General features: G+C 38.9%; 1 protein-coding gene and 1 long non-coding RNA gene across 15 annotated transcripts in view; one reads left to right on the top strand and one right to left on the bottom strand.

Annotated features, from left to right (window-relative positions):
• Positions 1 to 6: 6 nt before the first annotated feature.
• LOC148128314 (uncharacterized) overlaps positions 7 to 24654 on the bottom strand; it is a 74329-nt gene continuing 49681 nt past the window's right edge. The window contains exons 2-3 of the long non-coding RNA XR_015741253.1: positions 1272 to 1375; positions 7 to 910 (exon numbers count right to left, since the gene is read on the bottom strand). This is a non-coding gene — a long non-coding RNA (uncharacterized LOC148128314). The remainder of the gene's footprint in view (positions 911 to 1271; positions 1376 to 24654) is intronic.
• Positions 14526 to 24654, top strand: part of LOC113452954 (ceramide synthase 4-like) — a 35674-nt gene continuing 25545 nt past the window's right edge. For 2 of the 14 annotated variants that reach the window (XM_087922538.1, XM_087922537.1), the window contains exons 1-3: positions 14526 to 14571; positions 15161 to 15284; positions 22734 to 22907. In XM_087922538.1, coding sequence (XP_087778664.1) covers positions 22738 to 22907 — 170 coding nt within the window. In that variant the 5' untranslated portion in view covers positions 14526 to 14571; positions 15161 to 15284; positions 22734 to 22737. Of the gene's footprint in view, positions 14983 to 15160; positions 15376 to 15663; positions 15939 to 21695; positions 22128 to 22733; positions 22908 to 24654 lie in introns of those variants that run through there. The other 12 variants (XM_087922541.1, XM_087922540.1, XM_087922542.1 and 9 more) reach the window with 12 other exon arrangements.

Here is a 24654-nt window from a genome sequence, read left to right on the forward strand (position 1 = left end):
ATTATGATTTGCTCTTTCATGTGTGTATGTGTGTGTGTGTGTGTGTGTGTGTGTGTGTTTCAATTTTTATCCATTTTTCCATATTAATTCACAATAACAGTATGAAGTTTAACTAAGTGTCATTCATATTAATCCAGTTCACGCTAACATTGTTAATAATATCAAATTAATCAGATTTATATACTCTGATATACATAGGCAAAAAAAGGCCTAATTCCTCATCTTCATCTGCAACTTAATCTGTGTCTTCCTTATTCAATCTAAACATTTATCTATTATATCTAAACAAATTTAATTAAATTCCATTCATATTGATCCAATTCATGCTAACATTATTAATCTGAAACATGCATAAAAAAGAACTAACATCTATAAACTTCTAATCTTTCTATTATTTTTTATTCATTCTATAAACAATTTATGTTCCAATATTTTCCCTATCTAATTTTATTTCTGCATCTCTAACTTGTAATTAGGCTACTTTAATGTTGAGAGGGCAATTTCCTATCTATCATCTCTTCTTCTCTTTAACACTTCAATTCTTATCCATTTTTTAATTCCCCTCCCACACTCCTCATCTTTATCTCCATCTATCTCTTTTTTGTTCACTCTAAACATTTCTTCCTGTACAATCTTATACTGCCAGTTTTCCCAATTATCTGCCCATGTCCCAATCTCCTATCAAAGGTAACTTTCTATCTCTGCAGGTGTTGGTTTGTCTGTTTCGATTTCTTCAAATTTTCTGGCTTTATCAGCAGATTTGTCAATCCTACTTTTTGCTCCAATCCTTGCTTTATTTGTTGATATGGCCAGATGATTTGCTCTTTTTATTCCCCATTAATTGCCAAGTGGGCCCTTTCATCATCCCTTGTTGATTCACCACAGTAGAAGGGGGACAGTCATATCATGTCTGTGGAAAGAATAATGCTCAGAGTAGGTGTCCATGAAATCCTTACATAAATACTCTTGATTTCAGATGCAGCTCACTGTGAACCCTGCCCAGAAGACCAATATCCCAACAAAGACAAGGCCCAATGCATTGCCAAGAAGATCCACTTCCTTGCCTATCAAGATACCCTGGGATATATTTTAGTTTTTCTTGCTCTTTTCCTCTCAGTGATCACTTCTTCAGTCCTGGTGATTTTCTATAAACATCATGACACACCGATCGTCAAGGCCAACAACCGTGATCTCACCTACATCCTCCTGGTCTCCCTTCTGCTCTGCTTCCTCTGCTCCTTCCTTTTCATTGGTCAACCAGGGAAGATCACTTGTCTCTTCCAACAGTCTGCCTTTGCCATTCTCTTTGCCCTTGCAGTTTCCTCTGTGTTGTCAAAAACTGTCATGGTTGTTCTGGCCTTCATGGCCACCAAGCCTGGGAACAAGACAAGGAAACTTTTAGGAAAACCACTGACCAACTCCATTGTCATAGCCTGTCCATTGATCCAAGCAGTTTTTTGTGCCACATGGCTGGGAACCTCCCCTCCATTTCTCAACTTGGACTTCCATTCCTTGTTTGGAGAGATTATCTTGGAATGTAAGGAAGGCTCGGCTTCAATGTTTTATGCTGTCCTCGCCTACCTGGGTTTTTTGGCCCTTGTCAGTTTCACAGTGGCATTTCCAGCCAGGAAATTGCCTGACACCTTCAATGAAGCCAAGTTCATTACTTTCAGCATGCTGGTCTTTTGCAGTGTTTGGATCACCTTCCTCCCCACCTACCTGAGCACCAAAGGGAAGTCCATGGTGGCTGTAGAGATCTTCTCCATTTTGGCCTCTGGAGCTGCTCTCCTGGGTTGTATATTTTCCCCTAAATGCTACATTATCCTACTGAGACCTGATCTCAATTGCAGAGAAAACATGATAAGAAACAAGAGTCTGTAACTAATGCAGGAAAAGGACACATTTATATTTGTCTGTGGCATGTTTAGGGTGTGATGATATTTCTTTAAAAAAAAATTTTTTTTTATTGAATTTACAATTAAAAACATATCGACAATACATACAGAAAAAGGAAAAAAAAGAACATCTGGGCTAGCAAACCAGAGAAAGAAGAGAGTAAAGGGTGTAGAAGAAAAAAGAGGGAAAGAAAAGAGTAAGAGATGAAAGGGATACATCTAAAAGCAAACAGTATCCTTTTTGACAATCTGTAAGATCCATTTCACCTAAATTAATTCAAATACGCTCATCTCGTCTACTATACTTAAATTGCCCTTTATCTTTTAGTCCGTTTATCTCTGGCTTAACCAATTGTACCAAGAATTCCAATTATTGTAGAATGTTGAGGACTCTTTGTTTTTTAAGGCTATTGTCAGTTTGTCCATTTCTGCACATTCACATATTTTCTGAATTACCATTTGTTCTGTAGGAGTATATGGTGATTTCCAGCACTGAGCAAACACTAATCTAGCCGCCATTAAAATATGAATTGTTACATATTTCATCTTTTTGGATAAATGTTTGTCAGAGATCCCTAGTAGGAAGAACTCTGGTTTATATTCTATTTGTTCTTTAGTTATCTCCTCCAACCATTTTCTAATTTTTTGCCAATATCTCTGGATTTCTTTGCAGGACCACCATATGTGATAAAAGGTTCCTTCTGAGCTTTTACACTTCCAACATTTTGGGCTTGTGTTAGGGTTCATTTTCACCAGCCTCGAAGGGGGCAAGTGCCATCTGTAAAACATTTTATATGTGTTTTCTTTGTACGCTGCCGATTTTGTAATCTTAATATTCCTGTTCCAAATCCTTTCCCATTCTGATAGTGTGATACTTCTTCCAACTTTCCTGCTCCAAGCTAACATATTCCCTTTGACTATCTCTTGCTCTAGTTCTACTTCCAATAAATATTTATAAAATTTAGATATGTTCTTTTTGTTTGGTCCTAATAAAATTTTATCTAAGTGCTGCAGTTTGCTATTAATTCCAAAATCTTTCATGTCTTGTTTGTATCTGCTATAAATTTGAATATATAACCACTGATCTATTTTGAATCCCTGTTCCTGTAACTCTTGTCGAGTTTTTAATTTTCCTAGCAGATCTAGTAAATCTTTATATTTGATCATTGTTATGTCCAAATTATTGGGATGTACCATTGCCTCCATTGTTGATAGCCAGATCGGAATTTTTAGATAGTGTTTTTTACATTTTTTTTTCCAATTAGTTAATAATGAGTCCCTAATAAGGTGTCTGTGAAAATAAGACTGCTTGGGTTTCCCCACTTCCCATAAGAAGGCATGCCAGCCTCTCTGGAGATCATGCCCTTCTAGAGCTAAAGTTCTTTTATTAAGTAAGTTCACCCAATCTTTTAACTATAATAAAATAGCTGCTTGTGCAGAAACCCAAAAGTATTGGAAGAAAATTAAAACTTGGTTGGAAGAAATCACTAAAGAGCAGATCAAATACAAACCAAAGTCCTTCCTACTAGGGATTTTTGATAAGCAAATCTCCAAAAAAGCCAAATACATAACAATACACATTTTAACAGTGGCCAGATTAGCCTTCGCTCAACAGTGGAAACAACATCAAATTCCATCAGAAGAAATGATTACTGAAAAAATCTCAAAATGTGCAGAAATGGATAAATTGACTTTGGCGCTGAAAAACAAAGACACTTCACTATACTATGATAGCTGGAATTGTTGGTATAATTGGATTGATCAAAGATAAATTATATATCATAAGGCATGAAAGAAAAGTATCAACCTATAATAACAAGGTAGCGATATAAATTAAAAACAGGTGTGGTTATATGACACAAGTTAAGGTTATGAAAACGAAAGAAGATCTTGCAAACTGTTAAAATAAGAATACCTTTTACTTTGTAACCTCTTTCTTTCTTTCTTTCTTTCTTTCTTTCTTTCTTTCTTTCTTTCTTTCTTTCTTTCTTTCTTTCTTTCTTTCTTCCCCCTTTCTTTTTCTTTCTTTTCTCAAAATTCTTTCCCTCTCTTCCTCTCCTCTCTTCTTTCTTTTTTTTTCTTTTGCTTATTTGTGTATGTATTGTGATTGGTTTTAATTGTAAAAATTAATAAACTATATTTATAAAAAAAAAATAGCTGCCAAATAATATAATTCCCAATTTGGAAGAGCTAGACCCCCTCTGCTTTTTGAATCTTGAAAGGCCTTGACTTTGATCCTGGCTTTTTTCCCCTGCCAAATAAATTTGAGTGTTGTCTTGTTTAATTCTTCGAAAATTTTTGGGGGTAACTTAATTGGGATTGTCTGAAATAAATAAAGAAATTTTGGTAATATGTTCATTTTAATCGAGGCAATCCTGCCCAATAGAGAAAGCTGCAGCTTATTCCAAGATTTCAAGTCTTTCTTTGTTTGTTGAAGTAATTTATCATAATTGTTCTCCTTGAGTGATTTATCTTGTGGTGTTAGCCATATTCCTAAATATTTGACCCTTTTTGTTACTTGTATCCCCATCATTGTTTCTAATTCTTCCTTCTGAGTTTCTGTTAAATTTTTGGTCATTAATTTTGTCTTTTTTCTATTAATTTTTAAACCTGCCACAGCACCAAATTGTTCTAATTCCTTTATTAGATTATATCCTTTTTCCATAGGTTCCTCCAGAAAAAAGACCATATCATCAGCAAACCCTTGTAATTTATATTCTTCTGATTTGACTCTCACTCCTTTAATTTCAGGATTTTGTCTAATACGCATTAAAAGTGATTCTAGGGCAAATATAAAAAGGAGAGGAGAAAGAGGGCAGCCCTGTCTAACCCCTTTTTCTATATTAATTGGACCTGTTTGTTCGCCACTGATTATTATGTTAGCCTGTTGTGTATTATAAATTGTTGTTATAATGTTTTCAAATTTAGTACCGAGACTCATATTGTAAATTTTTTGAATTAGAATGTGCCAATTTAAGTTGTCAAATGCTTTCTCGGCATCTAAAAACATCAGTGCGAATTGTTTTTCCGGATGGGCCTCATAATATTCTAAAACATCGATAACAGTTCTTAAGTTGTTCTTTATTTGACGGGACGGAAGAAATCCATTTTGATCTTCGTCGATATATGGGTTTAAAACTTGTTTTACTCTATTTGCTATAATCGAAGTGAATAATTTGTAGTCGGCATTTAAAAGTGAAATCGGTCTATAATTGTTAATGTATCATCCTTCGGGATTAGTGAAATCAACGCCCCCCTCCACGAGTGTGGCATCTTAGCTGCCAGAAGTACCTCATTAAACACCTCCAGCATCAGTGGTCCTACTAGTTCCATTATAGCTTTGTATAGTTCTGCCGGAATCCCATCTGGTCCAGGGGATTTGTTATTGCTTTGATTCTCCATTGCTGACTTCAGTTCAGACCATGTGATATATTTATTTAATAATTCTATCCCTTCCTCTCCAATTGCTTTGTCATTCGTATCCTCTAAGTAGGTTCTTATTTTATCTTCATTCACTTCTTCCTTTTATATAATCTTTGAAAATAATTGTAAATAATATCTTTTTTCTTCTCTATTTCATGTTACAACAGGGTGTGATGATATTTCTAAACAATTATGAAATAATCCTCTAGTGTCTAAGGTTTCTATTTTTGAGCATGAATTAATCTTGCTGCAATTGTTGTATATAAGGCTTCCAGAGTTTTATACCTGCATATCCATTTGTGTTGGTAAAATCAGTTTTTGTATGAATGGAGCCATTCAGCTCACAGGGCCTGTGGTAATATTTATCAGATCATTCTCATAGAAGCACCTGAAATATTATAGAAGAAAATAAAAGCTAACACTTTCCCTCTTTTCAGAAATGTATAAATGTGAGCCCATCTCTTTGTTGTGTACTTAATTAGCCTACTAGATCCTCAGGGGAACCCCAACCTCCCTATAGAACACTCTTGGGTTCATAAGTCACCCAGGTGGAGCCAATATTGTGTACTCTATCTTCCCACATGACACCAGCAAGCTGAAAGGCATTCAGAGAACAAGCTATCCACAGCAACATGCACGTGCATGTTCAGGAGTCTGCCGTTTGCCCTATTTTAATCATGAGCCTCAAGCCAAATTTCAAAAGAAACCAAATGATTTTTTAGGAGCAACATAACCAGTATTAACCTGCATGAAGCCAACTCTGAGACATGTAATTTACTATCACCTATGACTCTGTTTCCCCCAACACCCCTAGGTGTGTCATATATCAGAGTCATATATCAAAGTCTCAAACATGTTCATGGGCTGGGGCATCAATCATGCTCTCCAATGAAAGATCCAGTAGACTAGGCTACAATCTCCTTAAGATAAACATAGAATGTGCTTCTGGCCTTCATTACATTATGTGTCTGATAATAACACAGTTGAGAAAGTCCAGAAATATTTCAAAAGAAGAGTTCTCCACTCCTCTACTCATTGCACAATATCGCATGCCACCAGACTTGAAATTTTAGATCTAGACAACCTAGAACTACACCGCCTTCTGTCCGATCTAAGTAAAGTACATAAAATTATATGTTGCATTGTCCTACCTGTCAATGAATATTTCAGCTTCAACCATAACAATACAAGAGCACACAATAGATACAAACTCAAGGTAAACCGCACCAAACTTGATTGTGGGAAACACCACTTCAGCAACAGAGTGGTCAATGTCTGGAATATTCTACCTGACTCTGTGGTTTCTTCCCCAAACCCCAAAAACTTTAATCTTAGACTGTCTACTATTGACCTCACCCCTTTCCTAAGAGGTCTGTAGGGGATCTGCATAAGCACACCAACGTGCCTACCATCCTTGTCCTATTGTTTCTTTTATTTTTCTTATATGTACCCATTTCATGTATTCATATCTATGTATATACTTATACCTGTTTTTTATAATCGCTTGACAAATAAATAAATAAATAAATAAACAATGAAATAATGAAATAAATACATAAATCTGCTGCACTGCACCCTCAGGCCTTCCCCTGCCCTTTTTAATATCAACTCAGTAACAGGTATAGGAATGATTTATGAGCAAACATCAGCTTGACTTGCACAAGAGGCAAGCCAGCTGGCACTTGCACACTTGTACACTGGCCTGCTGCTCATGCACATCGAGCTATACATATACATGCCGGCCCCACCACTTGTGCAAGGGCAACATACATCCATGACTTTACATCATATATCAGTGGGGGGGGGGGGGATTAAGGAGGCTTCATAGCTTAAAAGCAGAATTCAGATTCATAAAATGATTCTCTTCCTGACCTGTGGATGGAAGGATTAATTGTTAAATTGATTAATTGATAAATTTGTCCTGGTGCCAGCCAGGTGGCATAGATGGTGTCTGATCTGCTAAAGTTCCAGTGAGATTTCAGGAGCAACCGTCAAATCAGTTTCTGCATAAACCTTGATTTCTGTCCTAGGAGGGAAGGTGATAAGAATGATCAGGCAGGAGTCATGTTACGGTTGATGCTGACATTTTTCTGGCTTCAATAATAAATTACTCATTCCATCTAAGTATGAGTGTTCACAGTTACCAGGATACAACTGATTGTCGTGTGCCACCATGCCCCATGATCACTCATACGTTCTGACCAAGTATGGCACAGGCCCCCATAATGTATGCAGGGGCTCAGTTTGATGCAGGTCAAATAGTTAATTTCACTGTGATTCTCAAATCCACCTGCTCTGTGCATTACAAGAAGAGACACAAACATGTTTTCCATTCTGGTGCATGAAGTAAAGCTGTTACTAAATGGGTGGGATAATTGCTTTGCCTTGCAATTATCAGAAGAACAGTAATTCTTCATGTATCCCCTAAGGATTTCTAGACAGAAAAATCTTCCAAGGTGAAACATGCTTTTAAAAAATATCTCTGAGTTCTCCAGTCACCTTAGCTGATCTTGCAAAGAGCTCACTGCTGGGTTTGAAGAGATTCATGTGCCTTTGTTTCCTCTATGGTCACAGCCCAAACACAGGTAAGAGGAAGTATGGTTGCTATAAATTTGTCCTGGTGCCATCCAGGTGGCACAGGTGGTGTCTGGTCTGCTAAAGCTCCAGTGAGATTTCAGGACAAACCTTCAAATCAATGTCTACATAAACCTTGATTTCTGTTCTAGGAAGGAAGATGAGAAGACGGACCAGGCAGGAGTCATGCTACTGTTGATGCTGATGCTCTTCTGGCTCCTGGCTCCAGCTACAGTGAAGAGGCTGCAAACTATGTGTGTATTCAGGGATTATATCAGATTAGAGGAAAACTACTATAGGCCTGGTGATCTCATTATTGGTGGGAATTTGTCCTTGGGAACCATTTTTAAGCCTGTTGTCCCAGACTTTAATACAGTGAAACTTCTTGTACAAAACATGTACGTTTCAGTTGGAGGAGAAACATGCAAATAAATATTTTCTTTGTTTTAAGTTCTGGGATCCCTTTCAGAAATACTTCTAGTATTTTGCATTGTTCTAATGAAGTACACAAAAATGCCTTTGTTTCTTCTATGGTAACAGTCCAAACACAGCTAAGAGGAAGCATTGTTGTTATAAATTCACTCTGGGGCCATCCAGGAGATCCAGGTGGCGTCCACTCTGCTAAAGGCCTGCTGTGATTTCAAGAGCAACCTGCAATTCACTTTCTGCATAAACCTTGATTTCTGTTCTAGGAGAGAAGGTGACAAGAATGACCAGGCAGGAGTCATGCTGTGGTTGATGTTACCGCTCTTCTGGCTCCTGGCTCTAACTACACCGAAGAGGTTGCAAACCATTTGTGTGATTGGGGATAATATCAACTTAAGGCAAAGCTACTATAGGCCTGGTGATCTCATTAATGGGGGGAATTTAGCCTTTGGAACTATTATTAAGTCTGCTGTCCCAAACTTTCAAGAAGACCACAGAAATTTCCTATACAAGTTTGGTAAGTTTCACCTGGAAAGAAAACATGCAGATAATTACTGAGTTTACTTTAAATCCAGGGACCCTTTCCCCAAATACTTCTTCTAGTATTTTGCACTGTCCTAGTGTAGTTCACCTTTTGTTTTTTCTCAGTAAAATAGCAAGCTCTTAAAATAGACTGGAATTCTCAATCTTTCCAGAATTCTTCACCAGGAAAATGATAATGAACAACAAAAGTGGAGAGGAGCAACACATTAGATATTGCTGGCCTGGTGAAGAAGTCCAATTATAATATGAAAATGGATAGTAAGTTGTGGTGGACAACTCAAATAACGCTCAATCATTTTCAAGGATTCAAGAGTTGTAAAAACCACTCTCAGTGTTAGAATCAGCATTGCTTATGAACAGTGGCCTTCAGTAAATCAATGTATGACTCCCACTGTAGTCCTGTGCTCAGCAATGTTTACCGCTCCTGAAGAAGCTTCTCCAAGAAACACCCTAAATTATTAGCATGAAAGAGGAGCAGTTGTAAAGGATTACAACCACGGGAGCAAAGTGAAGATGGGAGGTATAATAGAGGGGTGTAAAACAGTCTGTGAGGTGGATGGAAAGGCTTGTCTCCTTTCCCACAAAGTTTACCAAAGGAAATCCTTTGCAAAAAAAATCCAATCTCAAAAAAAATGTGAGAGTTGCTGCCCAAAAAATACCCCCCCCCAAACAGTAAAGCACACACATCTTTGAGCACACACATTATTTCCTTTAAAGTTCCCCAATGTTTTTCTCACTACAGACTCATCCCCAGTAACTACCATCAGTTCCTTGCATTGATGTTTGCTGTCTCCCAGGTCAATAAGGATTTCCTTCTGCTACCCAACTTCACCCTTGGCTTCCACATCTATGGCCCTTGCCAGAGGGAGATACAGGTGAAACTCGAAAAATTAGAATATCATGCAAAAGTTCATTTATTTCAGTAATGCAACTTAAAAAGTGAAACTAATATATGAGATAGACTCATTACTTGCAAAGCAAGATAGTTCAAGCCGTGATGAGTCATAACTGAGATGATTATGGCTTACAGCTCATGAAAACCCCAATCCACAATCTCAGAAAATTAGAATATTGTGAATAGGTTCAATATTCTAGGCTCAAAGTGTCCCACTCTAATCAGATAATTAAGCCATAACACCTGCAAAGGTTCCTGAGCCTTTAAATGGTCTCTCAGTCTGGTTCAGTAGGAATCACAATCATGGGAAAGACTGCTGACCTGACAGTTATGCAGAAAACCATCATTGACACCCTCCCTAAGGAGGGAAAGCCTCAAAAGTTAATTGCAAAAGAAGGTGGATGTTCCCAAAGTGCTGTATCAAAGCACATTAGTAGAAAGTTATGTGGAAGGGAACAGTGTGGAAGAAAAAGGTGCACAAGCAGCAGGGATGAGCACAGCCTGGAGAGGATTGTCAGGAAAAGGCCATTCAAAAGTGTTGGGGACTTTCACAAGGAGTGGACTGTGGCTGGAGTCAGTGCATCAAGAGCCACCACACACAAGTGGATCCTGGACATGGGCTTGAGATGTCGTATTCCTCTTGTCAAGCCGCTCCTGAACAACAAACAACGTCAGAAGTTTCTTACCTGGGTTAAAGAAAAACAGACCTGGTCTGTTGCTCAGTGGTCCAAAGTCCTCTTTTCTGATGAGAGCAACTTTTGCATCTCATTTGGAAACCAAGGACTCAGAGCTGGAGGAAGAATGGAGAGGCAAACACTGCAAGATGCTTGAAGTCCAGTGTGAAGTTTCCACAGTCTGTGTTGATTTGGGGAGCCACGTCATCTGCTGGTGTTAGTCCACTGTGCTTCATTAAGTCCAGGGTCAACACAGCCATCTACCAGGAGATTTTGGAGCACTTAATGCTTCCTTCCAGAGACGAGCTTTATGGAGATGCTGACTTCATTTTCCAGCAGGATTTGGCACCTGGTCACACTGCTAAAAGCACCAAAACCTGATTCAATGCCTGTGGGATTACTGTGCTTGATTGGCCAGCAAACTTGCCTTACCTGAACTCCATAGAGAATCTATGGGACATTGCCAAGAGAAAGATGAGAGACATGAGACTGAACAATGCAGAAGGGATGAAGGCCACTATTGAAGCATCCTGGTCTTCCATAACACCTCAGCAGTGCCGCAGGCTGATAGCTTCCATGCCATGCCGCATTGAGGCAGTAATTTCTGCTAAAGGGGCCCAAACCAAGTACTGAGTACATATGCATGCTTATACTTTTCAGAGGTCTGATATTGTTCTATGTACAATCCTTGTGCTATTGATTGCATGTAATATTCTAATTTTCTGAGATTGTGGATTTGGGGTTTTCATGAGCTGTAAGCCATAATCATCACAAGTATGACAAATAATGGCTTGAACTATCTTGCTTTGCATGTAATGATTCTATCTCATATATTAGTTTCACCTTTTAAGTTGCATTACTGAAATAAATGAACTTTTGCACGATATTCTAATTTTTCGAGTTTCACCTATATATAATTCCTTAAACAGACTCTCCATGCTCCCCTCATGAGGCCAAGTGGTTCCAGGTTACAAATTGACCAGCAGGACATTCTGCTGTCCATCATTGGTGGTCTAAGTAACAAGTCCTCAAGGCTGATGGCTTCCATCTTCAGCATCTTTAAGGTCCCACAGATAAAGTGGGGAGACAGTATGGAGTTAACAAAGATCAGAAGTACACAGAAGTCAAAGAAGAAACCAAATGTAGTTTTTTGTTTGGGGGTGGGCTCATATATTCTGTTTTATAGCATTTTACAGCGCTCTCTAAGCAGTTTACAGAGCCAGCCTCTTGCCCCCAACAATCTGGATCCTCAATTTACCCACTTCAGAAGGATGGAAGGCTGAGTCATCCTGGAGACAGTAAGAAATATTCCACACCCGGCTTCTTCTTCTGTTTAAAGAACTTCCATGCCCAAGTTTCTTTTTTTTCCTTTCAACCTCTGCCAAGCAAATTCTTAATAGAGATAGAAGGCTCAGAGTGTTCCCAGTTTACAGAATTTACTTAATTCATTGAGCATGATTGAATCATTATCTGTGTCCTCAAGGTTGCCTGATTCAGAGTACAAAATGGGTGTGGAAACGTCTTGAAGATTGCTGAAACGATTGCCTGGTAGACAGCAAGTGTCGTATCTCTCAGCCTCTGTTGAGAGAGGGCTGTTCAGTTTTAATACAGATGGTCTCTTTGACCCCTCTTCCAAACCAGAATTATTCCACACGCATTTGCCCTCAGATTCAGGTGGCCCTGAGGGTACAGATACCCCTCTCCCCAAGTGGCCCCAATGACTCTCAGAAAGGGTCTAACCGCCAGATATAAATCCCAATAAAGAAGAATCTTTGTAGCTCAGGGTTGACATGAGGGGTCCTTGGTGCTCTCTTGATTGTTTCTTACTAGCACTGATGATGTTACCTAGTTTGGGTAATGAAATGTCTGCAAGAAAACCACCAAAGAGAGATCACTAAGGACCCCACAATCCTCCTCCCCCTCCTGAAACCCAGTTCCTTCTATCACTGATGATGCTACCTAGTTTGGTTAATGAAATGTTTGCAAGCAAATAAGCAAGCTCAAAGTCAGTCAAGGACCCCACAGTCCTCCTCCTGCTCCTCCTGCTCCTCCTCCTGTTTTTCCTCCTCCTCCTCTTCCTCCTCCTCCTCTTCCTCCTCCTGAAACCCAGTTCCTTCTTTCATTGATGATGCTATCTAGTTTGGGTAATGAAATGTTTGCAAGCAAATGACCAAGCTCAGAGAGTACCAAGGACCCACAATCCTCCTTAGCATATTAAACATTTACAAAGACCTTCTGGGCAAAGGCTGGTTATCTGCTCTTTGAGCAGGAGCTGAGAGTTGAGGAAGACACCAGATTGCACAACAGTCCCAAGCATGGCAGTGCTAAGGTCATGCAGCACCAAAGAAGTACTGAGATGACCCATATTCCACAGCTGCAGTCAAATTGAGACTGTTCCTCCCCATCCAGCAGACTTCAGACATGAAGATTAAACTTCAACAGTCAATGGTTGTAAAACTGAACATCATCAACATGGGAATGATACCTGAACTCAAGTTGAGAAAAAGTTCCACCTTGTGGCCAGGTGCTCAGTTTCATGTATTATGTCCAATTCCCAACTTCACCTTGACTCTCAAATCCACCTGCTGTCTAGAGATAAACATGTTTTTCTCCTTCCTATGCCCAAAATAAAATCTACTGTTAAGTGCTCAGGACCATTGCTTTTCTTTACAATTATCAGAAGGACAGTAATGTTTAATGTGGCCCCCATGGATTTCTACCTCCCAAGATAAAAACCTGCTTTAAAAAATATGCTTTGAATTTTCCAGGTGGTGAGGCAAAACATGTCACTTCAACTGGTCTCGCAAAGAGCTAACTGCTGGATTTGAAGGGACTTACCTGCCTTCGTTTCCTTTTTCCGCAGGAAACATTGTTGATATATTGTAAATTTACCAAAAGGCTATTCAGGTGGGACGACCTGCCTTTATTGTGCTGAAGTTCAGGTGAGATTTCAAGTGCTATCTGCAATTTCACTTATAGGTAAAGGTAAAGGTTCCCCTCGCACATACATGCTAGTTATTTCTGGCTCTAGGGAGCGGTGCTCATCTCCGTAACAAAGCCGAAGAGCCAGCGCTGTCCAAAAAAGTCTCCATGGTCATGTGGCTGGCATGACTAAACACCAAAGGTGCACAGAATGCTGTTACCTTCCCACCAAAGTGGTCCCTATTTTTCTACTTGCTTCTTTTTACATGCTTTTGAACTGCTAGGTTGGTAGAAGCTGGGACAAGTAATTGGAGCTCACTCCGTGATGCAGCGCCAGGTATTTGAACCGCTGAACTGCCGACCTTTCTGATCGACCTTTGTGATTCTTATTCTTCATAAAAAGTGTCGCTATCTTTTTAATACCATTTATTCTTTGTATCAAGTTGACGGTTTGTTCTCTTTCTGACCTACCATGACCAATAAAAATGGATAACTAATAGCTCTTCCTAGAAGGGAAGGAGATTGAGTTGCTCTGGGATTTGCAGTTCTCTCCCCCCCCACCCCATTCTCTCTCTCTCTCTCTCTCTCTCTCTCTCTCATTGGATCTCTCTTCTTATTTTCCCTCTCTCTCTCATTCCCCCTCCCTCTTTCTCATTCTTTTTTCTTTCTCTCTCATTCCCTCTTTCATTCTGTCTTTCCCATTCACTTCCATTCTGTCTCATTCTTTCTCAGTCCCCCTCTCTTTCTCATTCTCTTTTTTGCTCTTTCTCTCTCATTCTCTCTCTCATTCTGTCTTTCCCATTCTCTTTCATTCTCTGTCTCATTCTTTCATTCTCTCTGTCTCATTCTTTCTCAGTCCCCCCTCTTTCTCATTCTCTCTCCTTCTCTCTTTCTCATTATCTCTCATACTCTCTTTCATTCTGCCTCATTCTTTCATTCTCTCTCCCATTCTCTTTCTCATTCTCTCTCTTTCATTCTCTCTTTCTCATTCTATCTCCCATTTCTCTCTCTCTCTCTCTCCAATCGACAGAGCTACTCCAAGGAGGTGGAGAGAGATGGGAAAACCTCCGCTCCGTCCCAGAGGCTCCTTGGCAATTCGCCCACATTCAGGGAAGGCGTCCACGCCGAACCCCGCCCACACAAGGACGCCCGTTTGCCTCCCGGATCGGAGCTGGCAAAAAGCGATTCGAAGCCCGGGCTGCAGCAGCAGTAGCAGCAGGTCTGGCGTTGGGACGGGAGGGGTGGGCATTTAGGAACCCTGGAGAGCATCAGTCCGGGCACCCAAAAGGGTGGTTGGAGTAAGCGCTGGGCGTACTTTCCCGGGAGCGGGGCATCAACGCTGTTTGTTGGAGGGGTGGAGGAGAGAAGAGACTCCCGTCCTGAGTTCGCCCAACCAGCCCGAGCAGAAGCGGCTACGAGACGGAGAGGGACTCGCTTTCCCTCGTGGAGTTTCGTTTCTTTTTCCCGATTCGGGCTCCCGCCGTAGAGCCTGTTGTGGGGTCGCTCCGGGGGAGGTTTTCTTCGCGTTCTGGGTTCCCGTGTGAATCCAGAGAAGGGTCGATTCGGTAGCCACGTTCTCCAGCCCTTGCGGAAATTCCGTTTCAGAGCTTTCGCCGCAAGACCAAACATTGTTAGTGCAAGAACTTGCTGGACCGTTTCCCCAATTCTCAAAAAAGGAAGGTGGGGGAAGGAAAAAAAAACTCCATTTGGTTCAGCTGAGGCAGCAAAATTCAATGTTTTAACATGAGGATGTGGTTCCAAAGGTGGTTTTTCCGGAGTCAATTGAAATTTCTGGTTTTTCTTTGAAGAAGTTTTGCTTCCGGTCCAGTGGCCTCTGGAGAAAACACCTTTGGGACAACCACGACCTGGAGGACTGAGAATCTCCATAGATCTGGGGATCATATCAAAAGATAGCTGCGCCCAACTAGGAAGGTGAGGCTTTCGCTCCTGGAGCACTATCTACCTATAAAGCCACCACCTGCATCAGAAATCACCTTTAAAGCTGCCGCCTGCACCAGTAACCGTAAGTAAACCAGAGCCCAAAAAACTCTAGGTTCTGAAGCCCTGGAGCCCTAAGAATGCTGGCGGAGCTCCTGCTAGCTGATCTAGAGCCCTCCTCTCCTTCCCCAGAGAAGTGAAACTCTTTCCATCGAGCCCTATTAACCACACTGGTTGAGCTCTTGAACTGGATCACTTGCAGCCAGCGGAGTGCAAACAACGTACCTTCATTTAAATTTAAATCCCTCACACAGCTGATAGAAGTATCTTCCATGCCAGACAATGTGTTTCCATTAATATCCCCCACACAGTTTCCCTGGAGTCACATCGGGCAGCTGGCAGGGAGAAACAAGGAGGGAAGAGAAAGCCCTGAGGCTCTTAGGAGCCGAAAGTCACCCTGGACGGGTGGTAAAGGCAGAGGAATGCTTTGGTGGTCGGGAGGAGAGGAGAGTCTCCTCAACTGACCCGAAGAAAACCCCTCCATCCGAACTAAAAAGAGAACTGCCAGCATGGCTGAATCGAAGCCAGGAAGGCAGCTGAGACTGAAGAAAAGAAAGGAAAGATCTTGTAACAGCATGCTTAGTCTTGGTAAGAATCACTCCAATTTCTGCAGTGGAATTTTCCTTGGAAAGTGGGACTCAAAGGAGGAAATTAGCTGCGATTAACGATCAGGACTGTCAGATTTAGTAAAAAAAAAAAAGATATTGCAGCTAGAAGTAACTTTAAAAGTAAAGGACAGGTTGGATTGGTTAACCCAAATTTCTGGACTGTATTTTTACTACTACTCAACTTGAAGAACTTTAGGAAACTATCGGAAAACAATCTTATTCAGAGACATATTGATTGTAGTTAAAGTGTTTTAATTCAGTGAGTTTTGCTCTCTTTCAATAATCCAGCGTGTTTTTGAACACCTTGTTACAGCCTATTGTTCACAGAGTAATAGCAGCAGCCATCAGAGCAATAAATTCCTCCCATAACAGCTGCTAGTAAAACAATTAACCCTTTCTTTGCAGACTCTCAATACTACCTCATTACTTTAATCAAACACTGATTCATTACCTCAAAACTTACAACTTTTCTACCTCATTACCTATATCAATGATTAGATAATCAATTTCTATAAAATAATTTATTAATGGTTTTATTGATTTATTGTTTTAATTGATTAGAGTGTTTAGTGCAAATGGTGTGATTACTGATTAGTTTAAAAGATCAAGATTAATGTAATTTAATTGATTAGTAAAATTAGTGATTTAGTGAATTTAATTGAACAGTGTGATTAATGATTAGTGTAATTAATTGATTAGCGATTAATATAATTAATTGGTTAGGATGATTGTTTCTTAGCAAAATTATTTGACTAGAGATTATGGCAATTGATTGATTGGTGCGATATTGGCTATATTGATTACCCAAAATTGTTTCATTAAGTAATTTAATCAATGTACCATCTTAACAAACCTACTATGCCAAGAAAAAAATCCAATGCCAATCCACAACCTAAAGAGAAAGTAATCCCCACCAATGAACCACAAGACTCCTGCACATGCCTTAAATGCTAGAAAACTCTAAAGGATAATGAAAATTCCATCAAATGTTCTCTTTGTAACAAATACGCTCATCATGACTGCTTGGGATTACCCGAGCAAATGATTCAATACTTAGAATCATCCAATAAGTTTCCATACCTCTGCAAATCATGCAGACCCAAACTGGATCTGTTTGAAAGAGTTGATAGCATAGAAACATGAATAACATCCCTTGACACCATAGTAGCATCCCTGGACGCTTTAAAAGAAAGATTATCCAACCTTGAAAAAAAAGACACAATGCAAAAACCTGAACATCCAATAGCTACAAACCACATCTCTACCCAACAACCACAACCCAATCCACAAGCCAATCCACAAAAAAACATAAATCAGACAAATAATGATATCTCAATCCTCATCAGAGAAGTTGTTGAGCATGAATGGAAACGTCCAAGCACCATCTTATTTGGTCTAGAGGATATCAATGACAATGATGACATCACAACTGTCCGAAACATCATCAGTGATTATCAAGCATCAACCAACTCCCCTGATGAAATACTTGACATTTCCTGCATTGGCCGAGAGTCAAAAACAGAGGCAGCTCTGTGGCCCCATGCTTCTCAGGGTCATTTGCAAAAATGAATCAAGCAAACGTAAATTCATTTATACTATAAATTCACTTGCCAAAAGCAACACCAACCATAAGAACCTTCGTTCTTGCTCTGACCTAACCATACAGCAATGTGCCCGCTCTTGTGTACTCCACATGGAACTCAAAAAACGTCTAGACAATGGAGAGAAGGACCTGTACATTGACTACCATGCTGACTGTATCAAAAGTAAGTCACACAACCCACAACTCAGCTTTAACCTTCAACCACAACCCTACCTCAACCAATCCAATACCTCATCCAAGACTAGGCACGCATGCCCCTAACTACCTCAATTCCAACTACTGCTGGCCTTAAATGCAAGCTACTCAATGCAAGAAGCCTTGTAAATAAAATACCTGAATTTCTCCTCTTACGCTAAACTCCTCTTATGGCTAAATTCAACATGATGTTTGTCTGTGAAACATGGCTCTATGCATCTCTCCCTGACTCCATTACCACAGTAAGAGACTATCATGTTTACCAATCAGATTGTGAAATTCATAGAGAAAGTGGTGTTGCTATCTTCTATAAAAAGTCCTTACATCTAAAAAACATCCAAGTTCTCCAGGAGCTTGCTCTTCCTGAGACCATCATCTATGAACTATCTTTAAATATCACATTTCGATTCTTACTATGTTACAGAGCCCCTGATTATGATATCAAACATGTAAACAAGCTAAATTCACTACTAACATGGGCAACATCCTGCCCACATGCTTTTTTTTTCATGACTTCAATCTACATCATATTGACTGGACCCTAAACGAATGTACAACTGAACCCATACACGCAACCTTCTACAATGCTGTTACAAATCTGGGACTGGAACAACCAGTAACCAACAATACCAGACTAAATAACTGCCTTGATTTCATCTTCTGCAATAGTTTGAATTTAATTTACGGAATACAAACTAAAGAACCCTTTTCCAACAGTAACCAAAATATGATTGACTTTTGTCTCAACATACGCCCACACAAAATCATCACAATGACATAATCCCCAATTATAACTTCAAAAAAGGCAACTATGATCTTATAGACAATGATCTCTCATCCCTTGATTAGCAATCTCTATTCCCTGGATGCAATAATGTTGAAGACCATTACAATATATTTTTACTTGAATTCAAAAGAATCATCAAACTATATGTACCAATAACAACTCCAAAAACCAATAAAACCAGATTACCAATAACAATAAGGAAGCTTCAATCCAAAAAGAGATCACTTTGGCAGAATAACAAATCTGGTCACGTTGCCAATACAAAATTTTTTGCCAGCAGATAAAGACTGAATGAACCAATTATCTCATTAAACAAGAGGAAAACTTTCTATGCACCAATTCCACCCATGCTTTTTACAATTTTGTAAACAACAAACTAAAAGACTCAAGGTCCATCCCACCCCTGATAGGACCTAATGGTAAAGACTTCAAGGACAGCACCATTAAAGCCAACATCTTTAATACATTCTTTGGCTCAGTATTTGTGAACAGCAATGGATCATGCCCAGTATTTCTTAGCCGAACCACAGAAAACTACAATCATCTAATACATATCAATTTTACAGAAGACAATGTTGAAAAAGCACTACGCAATCTAAAACCATCTCTCTCTATTGGACGGGACAGAATATGTGCCTACTTCTTAAAAAAGCTATCCACTGCCCATAGCAGAACCTCTAAGCATAATCTTTGAAAAATCTTTCAGGACCAGCTCCTTGCCAAAACTATGATCATAAGCCACGGTCATCCCCATCTTCAAAAAGGAAGACCCCAGCCCAGTTCAAAATTACAGACCAATTTCTTTATGCTGCATCACCCGTAAAGTCATGGAATCAATTATTAAACAAATCCATTATCCTCCACTTAGAGACAAACAACCTACTCTCCAAAAAACAATTTGGTTTCAGAAAAAAACTATCCTATAATCTGTAACTTTTACACTGCAAAAACATATGGATGACACAACTCGACCAGAGCAAACCAATAGACGCAATCTACATAGAATTCTGTAAAGCTTTTGATTCTGTAGTACATGACAAACTACTCCTAAAATTAAAATCTTATGGTATCTCCAGACAACTGCATAACTGGATAGAAGTATTCCTGTCAAACAGACAAGAAATGGTCAAAATTGGGAGTGTCCTATCAAATTCTGTACCTGTCAATAGTGGTGTCCCCCAAGGCAGTGTTCTAGGACCAACTCTCTTCAGACTCTACATAAATGACCTCTGTGATCGTATTAAGAGCAACTGTGTTCTCTTCACTGATGATGTAAAGCTGTTCAATACCACAGACAATACTGCTACCCTTCAAAAAGACCTTGACTATGTATCAGAATGGTCAAACAAATGGCAACTTCAAATCTCAACAAATAAATGCTCTGTCCTACATATTGGCAAAAAAAAAAATCAGAAAATAAAATACAAGCTGAATAGTCAAGACCTTGTTGATGATCCAAGCTCTGTCAAGGATCTTGGAATACTCATCTCTAATGATCTAAGTGCTAGAGCCCACTGTAACTACATAGCCAAAAAGGTGTTAAGTGTTGTTAACCTAATCCTACGTAGCTTTTTCTCTGGTAATATTACACTACTAACTAGAGCATACAAAATATTTACAAGACCAATACTTGAATACAGCTCATCAGTCTGGAATCCACATTGTGTATCTGATATTAGCACAGTTGAGAAAGTTCAGAAATATTTCACAAGAAGAGTTCTCCACTCCTCTACTCGTTGTAGAATACCTTATGCCATCAGACTTGAAATTCTAGACCTAGAAAACCTAGAACTATGCCGCCTTCAGTCCGATCTAAGTATAGTACATAAAATTATATGTTGCATTGTCCTACCTGTCAATGAATACTTCAGCTTCAACCATAACAACACAAGAGCACACAATAGATACAAACTCAAGGTTAATCGCACCAAACTTGATTGCAGGAAATACGACTTCAGCAACAGAGTGGTCAATGTCTGAAATAGTCTACCTGACTCTGTGATTTTTTCCCCAAACCCTCACTCCTTTAACCTTAAACTATCCGCTATTCACCTCACCCCTTTCCTAAGAGGTCTGTAGGGGGCATGCATAAGTGCACCAACGTACCTAACTTCCCTGTCCTATTGTTTCTTTTATTTTTCTTATATGTACCCATTTCATGTATTTATAACTATGTATATACTTATACCTATTATCTTATAAGCGATTGACAAATAAAAATAATAATAAAATAATAAAATAAAATAAAATGAAATGAAATGAAATAAAATAAAATAAAATAAAATAAAATAAAATAAAATAAAATAAAATAATAAAATAAAATAAAATAAAATAAAATAAAATAAAATAAAATAAAATAAAATAAAATAAATAAAATAAAATAAAATAAAATAAAATAAAATAATAAAATAAAATAATAAAATAAATAAAATAAAATAAATAAAATAATAAAATAAAATAAAATAAAATAATAAAATAAAATAAAATAAAATAATAAAATAAAATAATAATAATAAAATAAAATAAAATAAAATAAAATAAAATAAAATAGTGGCCTTCCTGGATATATAGGAGTGATGGGGCAGGTTGACAAATAAGCCTTGTGCCCTCTTACAGTCCATGCTCCATCCCTTTTGTGTCCTGTTGTTTCTTGCACTGTAAGGAGCCAAAGCTTTTCTCATGATTTTGAACAAAAAGTTTGGCCAAACTTATGGGGTCCATGTCAACCCCAGAGATGTTCTCTCAGTCAACCAGAGGTTCTCCAGTTGCAACTTCTAATACTTCTGCACTTTGGGAGAGCTTGGGTAAGAAATGGCATCTTGAAAAATTACAGATTAACAGAGTTGGAAGGGGCCTAGTAGGTCATTTAGTCCAACCTCCCACCCAAGCAGGAGACCCTGCACCATTTCTGACAAACAGCAGTCCAGTCTGTTCTTGAAAGCCTCCAGTGATGAAGCTCCCACAATTTCCAAAGACAACTTCTGTTCCACGGGTTGATTGCTCTGTCAGAAAATTTCTTATTTCCAGGTTGAATCTCTCCTGGATCAGTTTTCATCCATTATTCCTTGTCTGGTATTCAGTGTGCTCTGGCTATCTGCTAATATTCTGCTTTAGTTGTATGTGTCTCTTTCCATTTTTTGTACTTGTCCTTTTTGTCTTTCAATTTGTCAGAGAGATCTTTGTGCAGCCATGCTGGTTTCTTCTTGGATTTCCTGTTTTTCTTTCTCAGTGGTATTGTGCCGGCCTGGGCTTTTAAGATTGTGCTTTTCAGAGTTTCCCAAGATTCTTGAACTGTTTTCTTCTTTAGGATTTTCTTCTAAGAAGTCTTTCCCAAATTTTCTCTCAGTTTACTAAAATGAAATCTTTTAAAATCTGCTATCAATATGTTCTCTTGCTTGTGTTTGTGTTATGTCGAATTTATGAGCCAAGAGACGAGTCAAGAGATGATGGCTACTACCAACTGCCACCTTTGCTTTCTGTGGTGTCTCCAGTGAGTGGGGGATGGATTGAGAAGATCAGCTGTGGAACATCAAGAGAAACTTAGCTAAAGCTGCTTTTACAGGACACACTCAGCTCCAGACAATGTTGGTATTTCTTGGCAGCTGACCACATGGAGTTGAGAGTGGGGGGTATTTATACGTTCTCTTGGGCTTTGCACTTGAACTTCCTTTTCCTGTGCAAAAACACGTATTCTATTGGCTGTTGTTGGAGTAATCTATAGGCAAAGTAAAAATCCTAGGTGTTTGTCTGAGCTAAGTTTGGTTGAGGTTTGGACTACTGATGCAATGAAGGGGCTTGTGTTCTGAAAGGGTGTTGGGCAATTCCTATTATGGCTTAATAACTTTCGTCCTGTGTAGGATCTTGAGTGAGGGCTATTTGCTTATGAATAGAGCTATCTAGATACCCGTATTCTTTCAATAAGCTCTTTATCTCTTAAGTACTGGCATCTGCTATGGACTATGAAGAAAAGGAGGGAGCTGCTTTCTGCCTCTAAAAAACATGTTTCTCCATTTCTCATTTAGGAAAATATAATATTCTGCCTTTTTTAATAGGACCCAAAATATTTCATTCTTCTGGGAAGGGGATGGGTGCTAACTTTCTACAGTAGGGTGCACTGAGAGGGGACCCTTCTTCTGAAAACACGTTATCAGTGTTCCATCTCACCCCTTGCCTTTCTTCTCTCTTTCCAGGGAGATGGCTCAGCTCATGCAGTGGCTTTTGAGACAGGAACACTGGCTACCTCCAGGGATCACCTGGGAGGACATGCAGAACACTGAGGACATCCTCTATCCCCAACCCCATCACCTCCTCCTCTGCCTCCCCATTGCTCTCCTGCTGATCATGCTTCGGGTCTTGTTTTATAGGTAAGTTCTTGCATTTTGCTCTTTCAGCCAAAACCAAACAGTGGTGGAAGGAGGAGACAACACCCCCCCACACATCTATTTGGGGAGCCCTTTCCTTCCCCTTCTACCCAAATACTTGAAACCGTGGAATGTCCCTTTTGACCTTAGCAATCATTTTGGATGTACTGAATTTGTAAGGTTGACAAATATGAGAATCAAGGGAAATTGAACATGGGATTATTATGAGCCATGGTGGTGCAGTGGTTAGAGTGTAGTACTGAAGGCTATTTCTGCTGACTGCAATTTGGTAGTTCATATCTCACCAGGCTCAAGGTTGACTCAGTCTTTCTGAGGTGGGTAAAATGAGGACCCAGATTGTGGCAGGCAAGAGGCTGACTCTGTAAAACTGTTTGGAACGAGGGCTGTAAAACTCTGTGAAGCGTAATATAAGTCTAAGTGCTATTGCTATTATGTGAATTAGAAAGGCATGGTTTGAGATTTGGGTGGCACAGTTAATTATGCTTTGATAAAGATCAATATAGAGTTCAAAAGTCACACTGTTAAATTAGATTAGATTAGATTCAAATTTATTGTCATTGCACATGAACACAACAAAATGTAGTTAGCATCTAACCAGAAGTGCAAAACAACAATGAAGGATAGATAGATAGATAGATAGATAGATAGATAGATAGATAGATAGATAGATAGATAGATAGACAGATAGACAGACAGATAGACAGACAGACAGACAGACAGACAGATAGATATCTAACTATATAGGGATATACAGAATATCTATGAATATACAGAATGTATATCTATGGAAGGAATATATACAACTGTACAGAGTGTTTATGAACATATTGAATATAAGTATAATGCACAGAGAGTTTATACAAGATATATGTTATCAGTTATTATATTATATATTATATATTATCAGAACATTATACTGTATAATGTTCCATATGGAAGACATAGAACAGATATAAACTTAGATTGTGTCTGAAAATATGGCCATCACCACCATGTAGAATTTTTCTATGGAGATTTCAAAATAGAATTAAGGGGGGATTTGATACCCAAAGGATATATATTTCACTAATTTTCCTGTGTACAATTACTAGACAAGTTTAAAGCAGATTTCATTTTTGAACATGATAATACTAAATTTGAAATAGAATTATGTATGAATGGAGAATGTGTTTTGGCTCAAATATTATCTTTTATTAAAATTTGAAACAAAATACGAAGAAGTGACAGAATGTATGATGCCACTGTTCTGTCCTTTATAATTACTGACTGAATGTATAAAGGCAGACAGATAACTCTAGAAAGGCATCCATACAAAGTTTCTTTATTGGTTCATCAGATATCCTCATATATAACTCACGGTTACATCTAGATTCATCTCAATGTCCAAATCTTTGCATAGCTGAATTCATAATGTAAAAGGATAGTGATCTTTTCATCCCCATAACAAAGGACCAAGGAGGTGAGGCACCAGCACGCCGCTGGGGTCCAGGCAAGAGTGAAGGAACCTCCCCCAGCCTACCAAGGGTTAATTCAATGACCAATCAGGATTATAGATGTGACCACATGACATGGACTACATTTCCCAGGATGCCTTAACTGCAATGCATTCCCTTAAGAGAACAGATCCCAATTCCTAACTAACTATCTATCCCAATTCCCAATTAACTATAAACTGTCTGGAAAGCACAGTCACAATATTACTATGTCTGACATTGCTTGTTGCTTGTAT

Source organism: Pseudonaja textilis, chromosome 1 (genome assembly GCF_049901715.1).
Source record: "Pseudonaja textilis isolate UNSWEBS1 chromosome 1, rPseTex1.2, whole genome shotgun sequence".
NCBI classification, from domain to species: domain Eukaryota; kingdom Metazoa; phylum Chordata; class Lepidosauria; order Squamata; family Elapidae; genus Pseudonaja; species Pseudonaja textilis.